The 12,468-nt window shown below is 43.7% G+C and overlaps 1 protein-coding gene across 1 annotated transcript in view; it reads left to right on the top strand.

Annotated features, from left to right (window-relative positions):
• SCTR (secretin receptor) overlaps positions 1-12,468 on the top strand; it is a 74,073-nt gene that overhangs the window by 54,979 nt on the left and 6,626 nt on the right. Inside the window, exons 5-11 of the mRNA XM_049773149.1 lie at positions 1,959-2,056; positions 3,553-3,673; positions 5,702-5,710; positions 6,288-6,441; positions 10,416-10,476; positions 11,398-11,467; positions 12,320-12,411. Coding sequence (XP_049629106.1) covers positions 1,959-2,056; positions 3,553-3,673; positions 5,702-5,710; positions 6,288-6,441; positions 10,416-10,476; positions 11,398-11,467; positions 12,320-12,411 — 605 coding nt within the window. The remainder of the gene's footprint in view (positions 1-1,958; positions 2,057-3,552; positions 3,674-5,701; positions 5,711-6,287; positions 6,442-10,415; positions 10,477-11,397; positions 11,468-12,319; positions 12,412-12,468) is intronic.

Here is a 12,468-nt window from a genome sequence, read left to right as displayed (position 1 = left end):
ACTCTACCTAATATCTTATCTTTCCAGAAAATGTTAAGGGTCTGCCATCCTTATTTTGTAGAAGAGGAATCTGAGGCAGAGAAGTTAAGGAATTGTCTCCCTATCACAGTGCTGGTAGATACCATTCCTGGGTTTGAGCTCTTGTCTCTGGAAGCGAAGGCACGCTTAGACATATGCTCTTCTTTCCTTGTACTATCCACAATTCAGAGCCTGTACTAGTCTGACTTTAGGCTGTTTTTACGTGAATAGCTGCTGACTTGGTTCCCCAATAGAATAGTATGCATGTGATTTTTTTTCTAATTAATGATCCTTTTATTTTGTTAGAAAAATAGTATATACTATGAGGCCAGAGAGATAGCATGGAGGTAAAGCATTTGCCTTGCATGCAGAAGGTCGGTGGTTCAAATCCCGGCATCCCATATGGTCCCCTGAGCCTGCCAGGAGCGATTTCTGTGCATAGAGTCAGGAGTAACCCCTGAGTACTGCCAGGTGTGACCCAAAAACTAAAAAAAAAAAAAAAAAAGTATTTACTAGCTGAAGACAAATGAGAAGTATGAGAAAAGGAAACAAAAATAGTAACTCTATCCTCAAATATATAACACAAAGTTAACCTATTATTAACATCTAACACATTTCCTTATAATTTTATGTATATGTATATATGTAACTGAACCCAATGAGATGAGACATTAATTATTTCTATACACAAAGGGAAATTTTGGGGGACTAGGAGATAGCTGAAAGAGCTGGAATAAACTTTTTTTTTTTGTCTTTGGCTATGCTCAGGAGTTACTCCTAGCTCTACATCTGGAAATTACTTTTGTCAGGCTTGGGGGATCATATGGGGTGTTAGAGATCGAAACTAAGTTGATCACATACAAGACAAGTGCTCTACCCTTTGTACTCTTTCTAGTCTCTACAGTGCATTTTTTTTGCATGTGGAAGTCTTGGGTTCTATTTCTAGCACCAAGAATGATCCTCAAGCATGAGCTCAGAGTAGTCCCAAAACAATGCTGGATGTGGGCCACTCACAAAAAAAGAAAAGAATGATTTCAAGCAATTCAAACTTTTTTTTATTAAGCTTAGAATTCATGTAAAATTTGTTTCTGCCTTTTCATATCACACTGCATTGTTAATGTGTCCTGACAGCTTGTATAACTCTTGTTAATAACACTTTAACTGCGTCATAACATTAAAAATAATTTGGATTAAAATAATTTAAGTTATGCCAGGGATGTAGCTCAGGGGTAGAGCACATTTTACATGAAAGATCCCCTGGGATTGATCCTCCTTCATTAAATGTCCCAAATTTGATCCATAGCACCCCATAGTTTCTCCTAAGTTTCCCCCAGGGAGTGATCCCTGAGCACTGAGCCAGGAGTAAACCTTGAGTACCACCAAGTCTGACTGAAAAAAACCAAAATAAAGGGACTTTAACTCGAGAGCATGTCAATTTCACGAGTTGGGGAAGGATAAAAGTCAAGGCACTGGGTGTGGGGCAGGGGCTGGTAAAAAGTACTCTGCTGAAAAAATGTCAAACTCTATGCAATCTTCTTAACTGCTGTAAGGCTAGTGATGATAAATTAAAAAAAATAATAACAGGGCCTTACATACAAGACAAATTCAATTAAGTAACTTTCAAAGAAAGAAAAAGGACCAGTTGTGCAAGTTAATAAGTAATAGATTTTTGACGCAGATGAGAAGACACTGATGTAATCTGTGTTGTTGTGTGCAGAATGATTCCTTGACAGGCAGTGAACTCCTTGTTTCTAAAGGTATTCAAGAAAATACCTGACTTCTGAGAGATGGGAAAGGGCCCCATACAAGGGATGGTTGTTTGATTCAGTATCAGATGATCCTTGAGATCTTTTTCATGCCTAGATGTTGAGTTTGATGCAGAAAAGAACAGAGGCAGCCAAGGGTAGGTGGGGCTGATCCATGCCTTTCTCTCTCTGCAGCATGAGTACCTGCTGAAGCTGAAGGTCATGTACACTGTGGGTTATAGTTCCTCCCTGGTGATGCTCCTAATTGCTCTCAGCATCCTCCTCTCTTTCCGGTGAGAACACATTGACAACCTTCCTTTCATCTCCCTTATTGCCTCAGAATTTTTTGGGGGGTGGGAGGGAGTGAGAGACACACCTAGAAGTACTCAAGAGTTACTTCTGACTCTACACTAGGAATCATTCCTGGAAATGCTCTCAAGAGACCATATGGGATGTATGGCTGGAAACATGTGCGAGGCAAGTGCTCTACTGCTGTGCTATTGCTCCAGTCCTACCCCAGACTTTGAGCCTCACTTTACTCAGTGAACAGCACGGAAGGTCTGAATACTGACTCTTGATCTAAAGCTGACCTGAGTAGCAAAATATGGGAATGCCTCCAACCTTGCTCATTCTTTTATTCTATGTTTTATGAGTATTACTAAGAACTTATTATACCCATTGCTTTACATAATGATTGTTAAATTTCATACAATGGCTGTAAAATCGCCATTTTACAGATGTCTTACCTATTCTCTTGGGTGTAAAAAACAGAAAATCCATCAGAAAAGAGCATAAGAAAAGCAAAGGTGGGACCCAAACGAGAAGCACAGTGGTTAAAGTGTTTGCCAATTCATACAGCTGAGGATTTGATTCCTGCTATCCATATGGTCCCCCCAAAACCTGCCAGAAACGATTTTCTTGAGCAACTGAGAGCTAGGAATAATCCCTGTGCACTACTGGGTGTGGCCCAACACCCACCCCCCATAAAAAGCACAGGTGATCTGACCCAAGTAATGGATAAGTTCAAAGGTTCTAGCTTTCAGTGTAGATGGTTCCAAAGGCTCAATGAACCAGTTACCTGTCCATTCCATCTCTTTGCTCTGCTAAGCTTCATCCACAGTCAGGCATCTGTGTGAGTACAGTTCCTTGGTGCTCAGAGCAAAGAGACATTTCCATTTGTTGCAGTGAAAATCCTGGGGGAAGCTCTTATAGGGCTAACTGGGATCATATTGCCAACTCAGCCAATCTGCATCCAGGAACTGAGCATGCTGATTAGTCAGATCTGTGAAACATGTACATGTGTTGTAATCCTTACTTAAGAGTTTGCTTCTGGCACTAGAAGAAGGAAGACAAGTAACAGGCTTCTGTCCCTTATGATAGAGGCACAAACCACAACTTTGGTGGAAAGGTCATAGAATCAATATGTGACCAAGCTTAAGTCTAATTTCTTCCCATCTTCACTCTTTCTGTCTAAGCTGCTCCCTATCCCCCGATTTGTTTGCCTGTTTCCTGCCTCCTAAAAATTCTGGGCACTGGAGAAAGTGGGAAATCAGAACAGAACAGAATATTTCCCTATGATCCCAACCTTTTTTTAAATTGCAGGATGAGATAAAGTAGAGTGGGCATCTAGGTGCCTGGGTTCTCATTCAGGGTCTGCTAATAGATTCAGAGGGCTTTTACTTGCAATGAGCCATTGTTCAAGACTTGGTTTCTCCCAGTGCATGGGAGAGGAGAGGGCCTGGCTGAGCCCCAACTCCTCCCTGCTTTGGCCCCTACTCTTTCCCTCCAGGAGGCTCCACTGTACTCGCAATTACATCCACATGCACCTGTTTGTGTCCTTTATCCTTCGTGCCCTGTCCAACTTCATCAAGGACGCTGTGCTGTTCTCCGATGATGTGACCCGCTGCAATGTTCAGGTAATAGGCCTGCTGGCAAAGCCAGCCTAATGTGGAAACAGGTGGCAGCCCTGTTGTCCTTCTCATAAATCTTTGCTAAGGTGTGCTTAGCACCCAAGTGTAGGAGGACAAATCTAGGCCTGAATCATGAGTGTCCTATGCTTCTACATGAGATCTGGGCCATGTACTAAAATAGTCTGTGTAGATAAACTTATGTGAAGGGTGGCTGAGTGCAGCATTCTGTGTCCGGGAGATCAGCTCCCCTAGGAATTAAATGCATAGCCAAACCCCTCTTTCCCTAGTCCTGCCAAATCTCAGTTGTAGACAGATGGCCAAATCAAGAGAGGGTTAGGGGTTGGTTGTAGATAGAAAAGGGTGAGCATATGCCAGTGTGTCTGCATAAAACAATTATGTTTCATTAAATGGAACACAACTTCTCCCAAATGCTCAAATGAATGCTAATTCAGTGCAGAATTACTCAGTGCATCAGTTTAGGAATCTTGTATGCTCTACCTAATAAAAAATTTCTAGCAATGGCCTTAAACAGATGGGGTTGTTTTCCACATAATCTGTCCCACAGACGAGCAATCTCAGTGGCTCCGTGATGCTTGAGGGGACCGTCATTTTCCCTCTTCTTCTCTGCCATCATGGTTCTGCTCTGGCCTTATGGTTGTTACACTATCAAATTTACATCCTGTTCCAGAAAAGAATGGAATAAAGTCATGGTTCAAACTCCCCCCCAAACTCCCCCCACCCCCGCAACCGCTTTTGCCTTTAGAATTAGGAAAAAAACACACAAGCTGAGTGCAGTCTGGGCTGCGGGAGGGGAGGGAGGGAGGGAGGGAAAGCCAAAAAAAAAAAAGAAGAAGAAGAAGAAGAAACACACAACTCTCTTCAGTCCCTTCTCCAGTTCCCCATTACAATTCCACTGGCTAGGAATGTATCATGTGACCACAAAGGGACCTTGGAGATTGAATTCTTTACTATAATGGTCTCCATAACAGAGTCTAGAAAAGAGAATTAGAAATTGAGATTAATTTAGCTAATGTGCCTGCCACTTCCCACCTCTCATTATCTATCATTTATTACAGATTGGATAAATCTGTATTAGCATTGTTATTAAGTTTATGTTATATGTATAAGTGCATACATGCATATGTCCTAATTTAGAGTTGAGAGTTTCCTCAAGTAGGACCACATGTTGTAGGGAGATTCCCAGGATGAAATAAGAGTATGAAATGGAAGACTGAAGACTTAATTCATGACTGGACCTCAATCCCAGGGACCCCTGCATAGGACAAGTAGAGGGGAGTCCCCATCAGGTATTCAGAAATTTCCAATCCAGAGCCAGTGTCTGTAAAAATAATTTGGAGCCCAAGGACCATGTTGCCTCGTTAAAACAGTTGGCAGGTTCCTTCTTCAGCTGTCTTCAGGGAAGCTAAGGTTAGCAAAACTCTTGTTAGCCTTTTGCTCAGAATTTACTTTCTCTCTCCAGGCTTGCTTCCTCTAGTAAAAATTGAGGGACCTAGTAAATATTTGGCATCATTTTATAACTGGTTGCCAGTTCCCAGATTTGTATACAGTTTCTAAATCTGCAGTGGCCTATTCACCACTGAATCGACCACTGAACTGAGCCTACTAGTATGTGAACTTTTGCTCTCTTGAGAGAGATCCTGGTAGGCCTTAGAGAACCTTTGGAATTGGTCGTGCCCTAGTGAAGGTCTCAGAGGCTGACCATATCCTCAGAGGCTCACTCTGAGGCCTGGGCACTCTCCCTTTCAACAGCCAATCACTTTGTGTGTGTGTGTGGGGGGGGTGATGGTGGTGGTGGTGGTTGAGGGGGTCAAATCTCCTGAGGAGGGGCCGGGCGGTGGCGCTGGAGGTAAGGTGCCTGCCTTGCCTGCTAGCCTAGGACGGACCGCGGTTCGATCCCCCGGCGTCCCAGCTAGCCTAGGACGGACCGCGGTTCGATCCCCAGGCATCCCATATGGTCCCCCAAGCCAGGAGCAACTTCTGAGCGCATAGCCAGGAGTAACCCCTGAGCGTCACAGGGTGTGGCCCAAAAACCAAAAAAAAAAAAAAAAAAAAAAAAAAAAGAAATCTCCTGAGGAAAGGCTGCAGTCCCCCCAGTGTAATGAATCTGAGCTGTTAAATCCTTTGTTGAGTGTTTGTGAATCCACGAACAGTCCCCAGAATGAGAAATTACTTCCCATCCCCTTGTTCCCCTTTCGGGGGGGGGAGACCTTGGTAATATTTATCCGCAGCAAATAATAATCTACACAGACAAGAAGGTTAGGGTGTAAAAAATTGGGGGGGGGAAGAGAGAGAGAGAGAGAGAGAGAGAGAGAGAGAGAGAGAGAGAGAGAGAGAGAGAGAGAGAGAGAGTCCTCTTGCAGCCTGCAAACAGCTTTTTCAAAAGGACCCCTCTTCCCTGTCCATCAAGCTATTTATTGCCAACTCCACAGCGCCCCCACCTGGAAGGTCTAGGTGGGGTAATAGTCACAGAACAATCCTAAGGAAATATTTTTATATACAACAATTCCAAGACTAATCTTATGGAACTCTTATGGAAACTTTTTCATATACTACACCCCAGCTTGTCCAGGGATTTATAGCTCTCTCTGTGCAGGTGGGCTGTAAGCTGGTAATGGTGTTCTTCCAGTACTGCATTATGGCCAACTATGCCTGGCTACTGGTAGAAGGCCTCTACCTCCACACACTGCTTGTCATCTCCTTCTTCTCAGAAAGAAAGTACCTGCAGGGATTCGTTGCTCTTGGCTGGGGTAAGTTTCTCCATATCATTATATGGTTTGTGGAAAGCACAATGAGTCTTGAATTTACTTGTATTCTTGTGCTAGTTCCATATGTAAAGCTATTTGACCTGGTCATCTTGAACAATTTATTTGATTGTCTAATTGTCAATTGTCTTGATTGGTTTTCAAGAGGCAACCCTCTTGCCTTGATTTATTAATTATCAACTGGAAATGATGGATCTAACTTATGGTGTCCTCTTCCTTAAATATTCAATCAAATGTCTTTTTGTTTCCATGCTTCATTAATTAAGGTACTTTTGACTGCAGAGTTCAGAAAATTTGGCTGAGGATCCACAGTATAGCCTGGCAGACAGCTGACCTAGTTTTGATCTCTGGTACCTTATATGGTCCCCTGTGCACAGAGCCAGGAGTAAAGCCTTGATCACAATCAAATGCAGCCATGTGTATCAGCCATGTACACCAACCATATACACCAGTCATAGCTTAATTTTAGTTTTTATGATGCCTTTAATTAAGAAGTGCTGTTCCATAAGTGGCCTCTAAGTTTTTTTTTTTCTTTTGTCTAAGTCACACACGCAAGGGCTCTCTTTCCCCATCTCAACAAGACAGAAGCCATCTGAGCTAGAAGTGGCCACTAAGCCCTGAGCCTTTTAAAATTTATCAGCCTAATTAGACACTTGGCCAGAGGGAGCTTTTGACTCTGCAAAACTGAGTTTCCTCTTATTTCTCCTATGTCAATAAACTTGAATGCCTGGGACCAGGAACTGCCATCATGCAGCAGACACTGCTGTACCCTGTGTGGAGCCAAACACCCTGAGACTAGACTCCTGCATCTGCAGGGTTTCTTTGTATGGAAGTGGGATGCTTCATCTGTAAAATCAGCATCACAATGTATTCAACATTTCTTGTGCACTTTGTGCTTATGTAGCTCAAAAGAAGGAGGAAGGGAGGAAGGTTAGGAGGAAGGGAATGAAAGAGAAAGGAAATGGAAGAGGAGAAAGGATGGGGAAAAAAGGAAGGGAGGGAGGGAGGGAAAGAAACTGAAGGAAAGAAAGGAGGGAGGAGTTTCATCACTCAAAGGTAACAACTTTATTATCTATGAGAGAACAACTTTTCTGTGATTATATTTGTCACAAGTATGGGGAACATTTAAATGAGATCATGGGAACCTTGTTCTCCATATTGTCTTCCAATATTGTTTGAGCATGACGGTTGTCAGCTGAGATAGATCAACCAGTGCACGAAACAGCAATGTTGCCTTCCTTCCACTTCTCTCTGCTGCTCAGCCCCATGGAGGATGTTTGGAATAAATTTGTGTCGGTGGCCCTCTCATTCTTATCATAGCCTTTTGTTTCTCTTGAAGCTTCTCTTTCTTGTGGGGACTCCACCTTTCTCTAGACTCAATGGTCCTCAAACTACGGCCCGCGGGCCACATATTGTATTTATTCCCATTTTGTTTCTTCACTTCTAAATAAGATATATGCAGTGTGCATAGAAATTTGTTCATAATTTTTGTTTTTACTATAATCTGGCCCTCCAACAGTCTGAAGGACAGTGAACTGGCCCCCTGTTTAAAAAATTTGAGGACCCCTGCATGGTGCCTCAGTCTCTGAAGCTCTAAAGGGGATGTAGCCATCATGTCTTTAAGCTGCTTAAAGGCTGATGATAAGACAATGTTTCTAGTACTTCCTGAGAAACTCACTGCCCAGACCTATCTGCTGCTTCTTCAATACTGAACTGAGTCCCCCCCCTCCCAGTGCTATTTAGAGTCTCTCCCCCTTCCTCTGTCTGGTTGCCCCTGAACTTTTATGCTGAAGATTTGCCTCTGCAAAGCCTTGACACCTTTAGTTCTTGGCACCTTCTCTTTGGGTTACTCTTTAGTGCACAGTGCCTGGTAGGGGCCCCCTTTTTGGTACTGCAGAACAAAAAAAACTTTGTACAATTTTCACACATAACAATTTGTTGGGCATAGAAATTTGGTTATTGGGGTTGAAGGATAGTACAAGATAAGGTGTTTGCCTTGCATGTGCCTAATCAGGGCTTAATTCCTGGCATCTCATATATCTCATATGGTCCCACTAGCACCATCAGGAGTGACCCCTGGGTACACAGCCAGGAAAATAGAAAGAACAAGGAAGGAAGGAAGGAAGGAAGGAAGGAAGGAAGGAAGGAAGGAAGGAAGGAAGGAAGGAAGGAAGGAAGGAAGGAAGGAAGGAAGGAAGGAAGGAAGGAAGGAAGGAAGGAAGGAAGGAAGGAAGGAAAGGAGAAGGAAGAAAGGAAAGGAGAAGAGAAGAGAAGAAAAAAGAAAAGAAAAAAAAGAAAAATGGAAAAGAAATATCCAATTCCCTCTAGAATTGTGAGGCCTTCTGTTTGGGCATCTGGCATGACAGGAAGTGCCATGTGCTTCTGCTCCTGAGCCTCTTTTACTCACTCCTGCCTGGCAGGTGCAGGGCCTGCTCTTTGTCAAGTATTTGGAGCTATCATGAGAATTTGACTTGCAGCTAATCTGTTGCCATCTATCTCCATGGCCTGTCATCCTTTCATCTGGAAATTTGGAAAGTTCTCTTTTCTCATCTGTTTAATTATTTTTCCTCTAATTTTTGTCCTTTCTAAAATTTTAAAACTTTTTTTAATTATGGGGGGTTTGGGAGCCATACCCAGCTAACTGTATGCAGGATTTACTCCTGGCTTTGTACTCAGGGGATCATATGTAATACCAGGGATTAAATTCAGGTTGGCCACATTCAAGGCAAGTGCCTTAATCTCTGTACTATTTCTCCAGCCTCTTATTCTAAAACTTTTAATCAGGAGTTCTAGAGTCCTCTAAAATTGACCTTTAACATTCTTACTTCATTTATCCTACTTTTCTTTGTATTGTTTGTTCTGCTTTCAGGAACATTCCTAGTCTTGATCTTCTAATACATCTATGGAATTTTTTTCATCTGATTAATATGGATTCCTTTTCCAAGTCTCTTCCTTGTTCTGTAAATGCTCCCCCTTTGGGGGGCATCCTGTTTGTGTCTTGTAATCTTTCCTCTTATCTCTCTAATGATCTTCTGCACTGTTGTTTTGTTCAAGTTCCTCCTGCAGCCTGTATGGTCTGTTTCCTCTGAGTTCCTTTTCTCTGTTTGATCCTTGTCTTTTATGGAATCAGAAGTCAGTGACCTTGACTCAACATTCTTCAATAAATCAGAGCTGCCTGTAGGCCTGTTGAGAAGTGAAAAGAGACACACTGTTGGCGGGCCTCTAGCATCACCAACTATATGGCCTTTGAAGCTATTCAATTCCTCAGACAGCTCCAGAAGTGAATGTTTTTCTTTTCCCTTAAATTTTTTTTGTTGTTGTTTATTTACTAATGACTTATAGAATAGTGGATTTCAGATACCAGAGAAGAATCTTTGCATTTCCTGCCTGGGGCTGAGGCGGGGGGGGGGGGGGGGGGAAAGGGGGACGATGGGGGAACAGGGTTAGAATCCTGGTTGATGTGAGCTGAAAATAGAACTTTTCTGATGGGCCTCTTACCATCAGTGCAAGGACTCATGTGCATGCCCACTGGAAAAAAAAGGTGAGTTATCTGAATTTAGAGTAGTCACAGTAAACCATTAAAGAGAAACCAATGAAATTTATTTTACTAATGTAAATAATTAGAATCTTCCCAGCCTTACTCAGGGCTCAGTGACCATCCTGACAATACTCTGTTAGCCAGTGAGTGCCCTGATCTTTGATGCTTGGACTCAGTGATGTGGAGGGCCCCCAGGGTTATGTCTGTTGGAGCCATGTGCTGCCAGGGAACAAAATTGGGGCCTCATATATGCAAGGCATGAACTCCAACCCTTGATCCTAATCATGATTTTATTTTACTGGATATAGCCCAAAATTTATCATTTCAATTCATAATTGAAGAAAGCACTAAGAAAGCACTAAACTATCCAACAAATGACTGAGACATTTCCCCCTTCCCTCTCTTTATTTTTGACTCTCAGGTTCCCCAGCTGTCTTTGTAGTTTTATGGGCTGTCATCAGAAAGCTTTGGGAAGACAATGGGTAAGCTGCTGGGGAGAGAATCCCTTTCCTACTGTCTAGCCCTCACTGCAGGGCAGCCCCTGTTCCAGTCTCACAGTCCCAATAGGCTCACCTAGACAGGAAATTGCATCTGGGCTGGTTCCTCCCTCCTTCCAGCTTTCCTCTGCCCAGGACCACCTTCCTTCATATATCTTCCCATCCCCCTGAGGGTGGTAGAGCCCAGAGCGGCTATGCAGGAGCCCAACCCTGCCTAGTCTTGTTTTTTAAGGAGGGAGGCACATCCCAGGAGGATGTTCTGGGGCTAAATGAGTGGGATGTCCCTTCTGAAAGAAGTCAGAGACTAAGGCCAGCCTCCAGGTTCTTCTGATCAGCTTCATGATGGTAGAAGGTTGTCCAGATGGAGCTTGAAATTATTGTTCCAGTTTCATTCTTTTAATGCGTGAATTCACTTGTTTTTTTTGTTTTTCTTTAAATCTGGAGGGTTTTTTTTTTCCAGTGTCTTTAGAAAGAATGGAAAGTTCCATCTACAATTCCTTTCTACCCTGTAACAGAAAATCTACTGAGGCAACCTTGGCCCAGTCACACACTTCCCAGCTTGCCAAGTCCCCCTTATACTTGACATCCCCTGAGGTGGCTCATCAGTCACCCAGCGGCCCTTGGCATGACTTTATGGAATAAAGATCCCCTTTTCTGTAGGGTTTCAATTTGGAACCTGAGCCCTCCCATCTCTTAGGTCCCACACAAGTCCACACACACAACCCAAGTATGCTTGGATAGCAAGAAGAGACATCATGCACACCACAGCACATCTTGGTCACAACACAGCAGGAGCTCAGGAGTTCAGGATTGGAGAGGAGAGGCCTGCCCAGGTGCAAACCTTTATGGGTAGCTCAGTTCCCCTTCCCTGACAGGCCTCACTCCCTTCCTTTTCTCCCTGCATAGGTGTTGGGACATCAACTCCAATGAGGTCATCTGGTGGGTCATTCGAGGGCCTGTGATTTTCTCCATCCTGGTGAGTAACTGTCATCCCTGAAGGTGGGGGAGAGACAGAGAAGGGGCAGGGCCATGGGGCCTGGAGACATGGATCCAACCTAGAACTTCAGAGGTGGTCTGCACTCATGTGTCTGACTGTACAAACACAAACACACACACACACACACGTTGGCCTGCACTCATGTGTCTGACTGTACACACACACACTCACTCACTCACGCTCACCGTCTTTTACAAGCACTTCAAATACTCTTATACAGAGACAGCATTCTTGCCACAATGCATCAGGAAAGGGATAGATTCCTGGGGCAGAGCTGGAGCTGCAAAGTGACTGCAAGTCTGAGGTGTTGGTTCTTATTGTGGTCCTGGACCATCTGCTTTAGCCTTTGGGTGCTCATGCAAAATGCAAATTCACACCCCAGATTCACTTTCATTCTAACTCCATAAATGGAGCCCAGCAATCTGAACGAAGAATTTCTGCCATCACCCCTTGCTAATCAATAGTCAGAGCAGCAACTTTGGCATTCCTCAGGGGAGCTTGATAGACAGAATCTCAAGCTCATAGTATTCAGATCCCCAGGAGACTCCAGTGTATTTATTCCTCAGGGCTCCTACAGCTCTGGGCAGGAGGCACTGTGGCCACCTTCCCTTCAGTTTTCGGGGTGGGGCGGGTGAGGGGTGGGTAAGGTGTGGGTAAGGGTGGGTAAGGGTGTGGTGAGGGTGTGGTTGTTGGAGGATGGAGAGCAGCAACCATGTATCATCTGGTGTGGACTACAGTGCCCCCTCTGTCCTCAGGTCCATGCAAAGGACTGGGAGATGTGACTGAGAAAAGCGGTCCCCTCTAGAATTCCCTTTGCCTTGTGTCTTACAGATTAATTTCATCCTTTTCATTAACATTCTAAGAATACTGATGAGAAAACTTAGGACTCAAGAAGCAAGAGGAAATGAGGCGAGCCATTATAAGTAAGTAGAAGAGAGACCTAGGGCCAGAGAGATAGCATGGAGGTAGGGCATTTGCCT

The sequence above is a fragment of the Suncus etruscus genome, chromosome 5, assembly GCF_024139225.1.
Source record: "Suncus etruscus isolate mSunEtr1 chromosome 5, mSunEtr1.pri.cur, whole genome shotgun sequence".
NCBI classification, from domain to species: domain Eukaryota; kingdom Metazoa; phylum Chordata; class Mammalia; order Eulipotyphla; family Soricidae; genus Suncus; species Suncus etruscus.
Note: the sequence above shows the minus strand (reverse complement) of the source record. Positions and strands in the feature narration are given on the sequence as shown.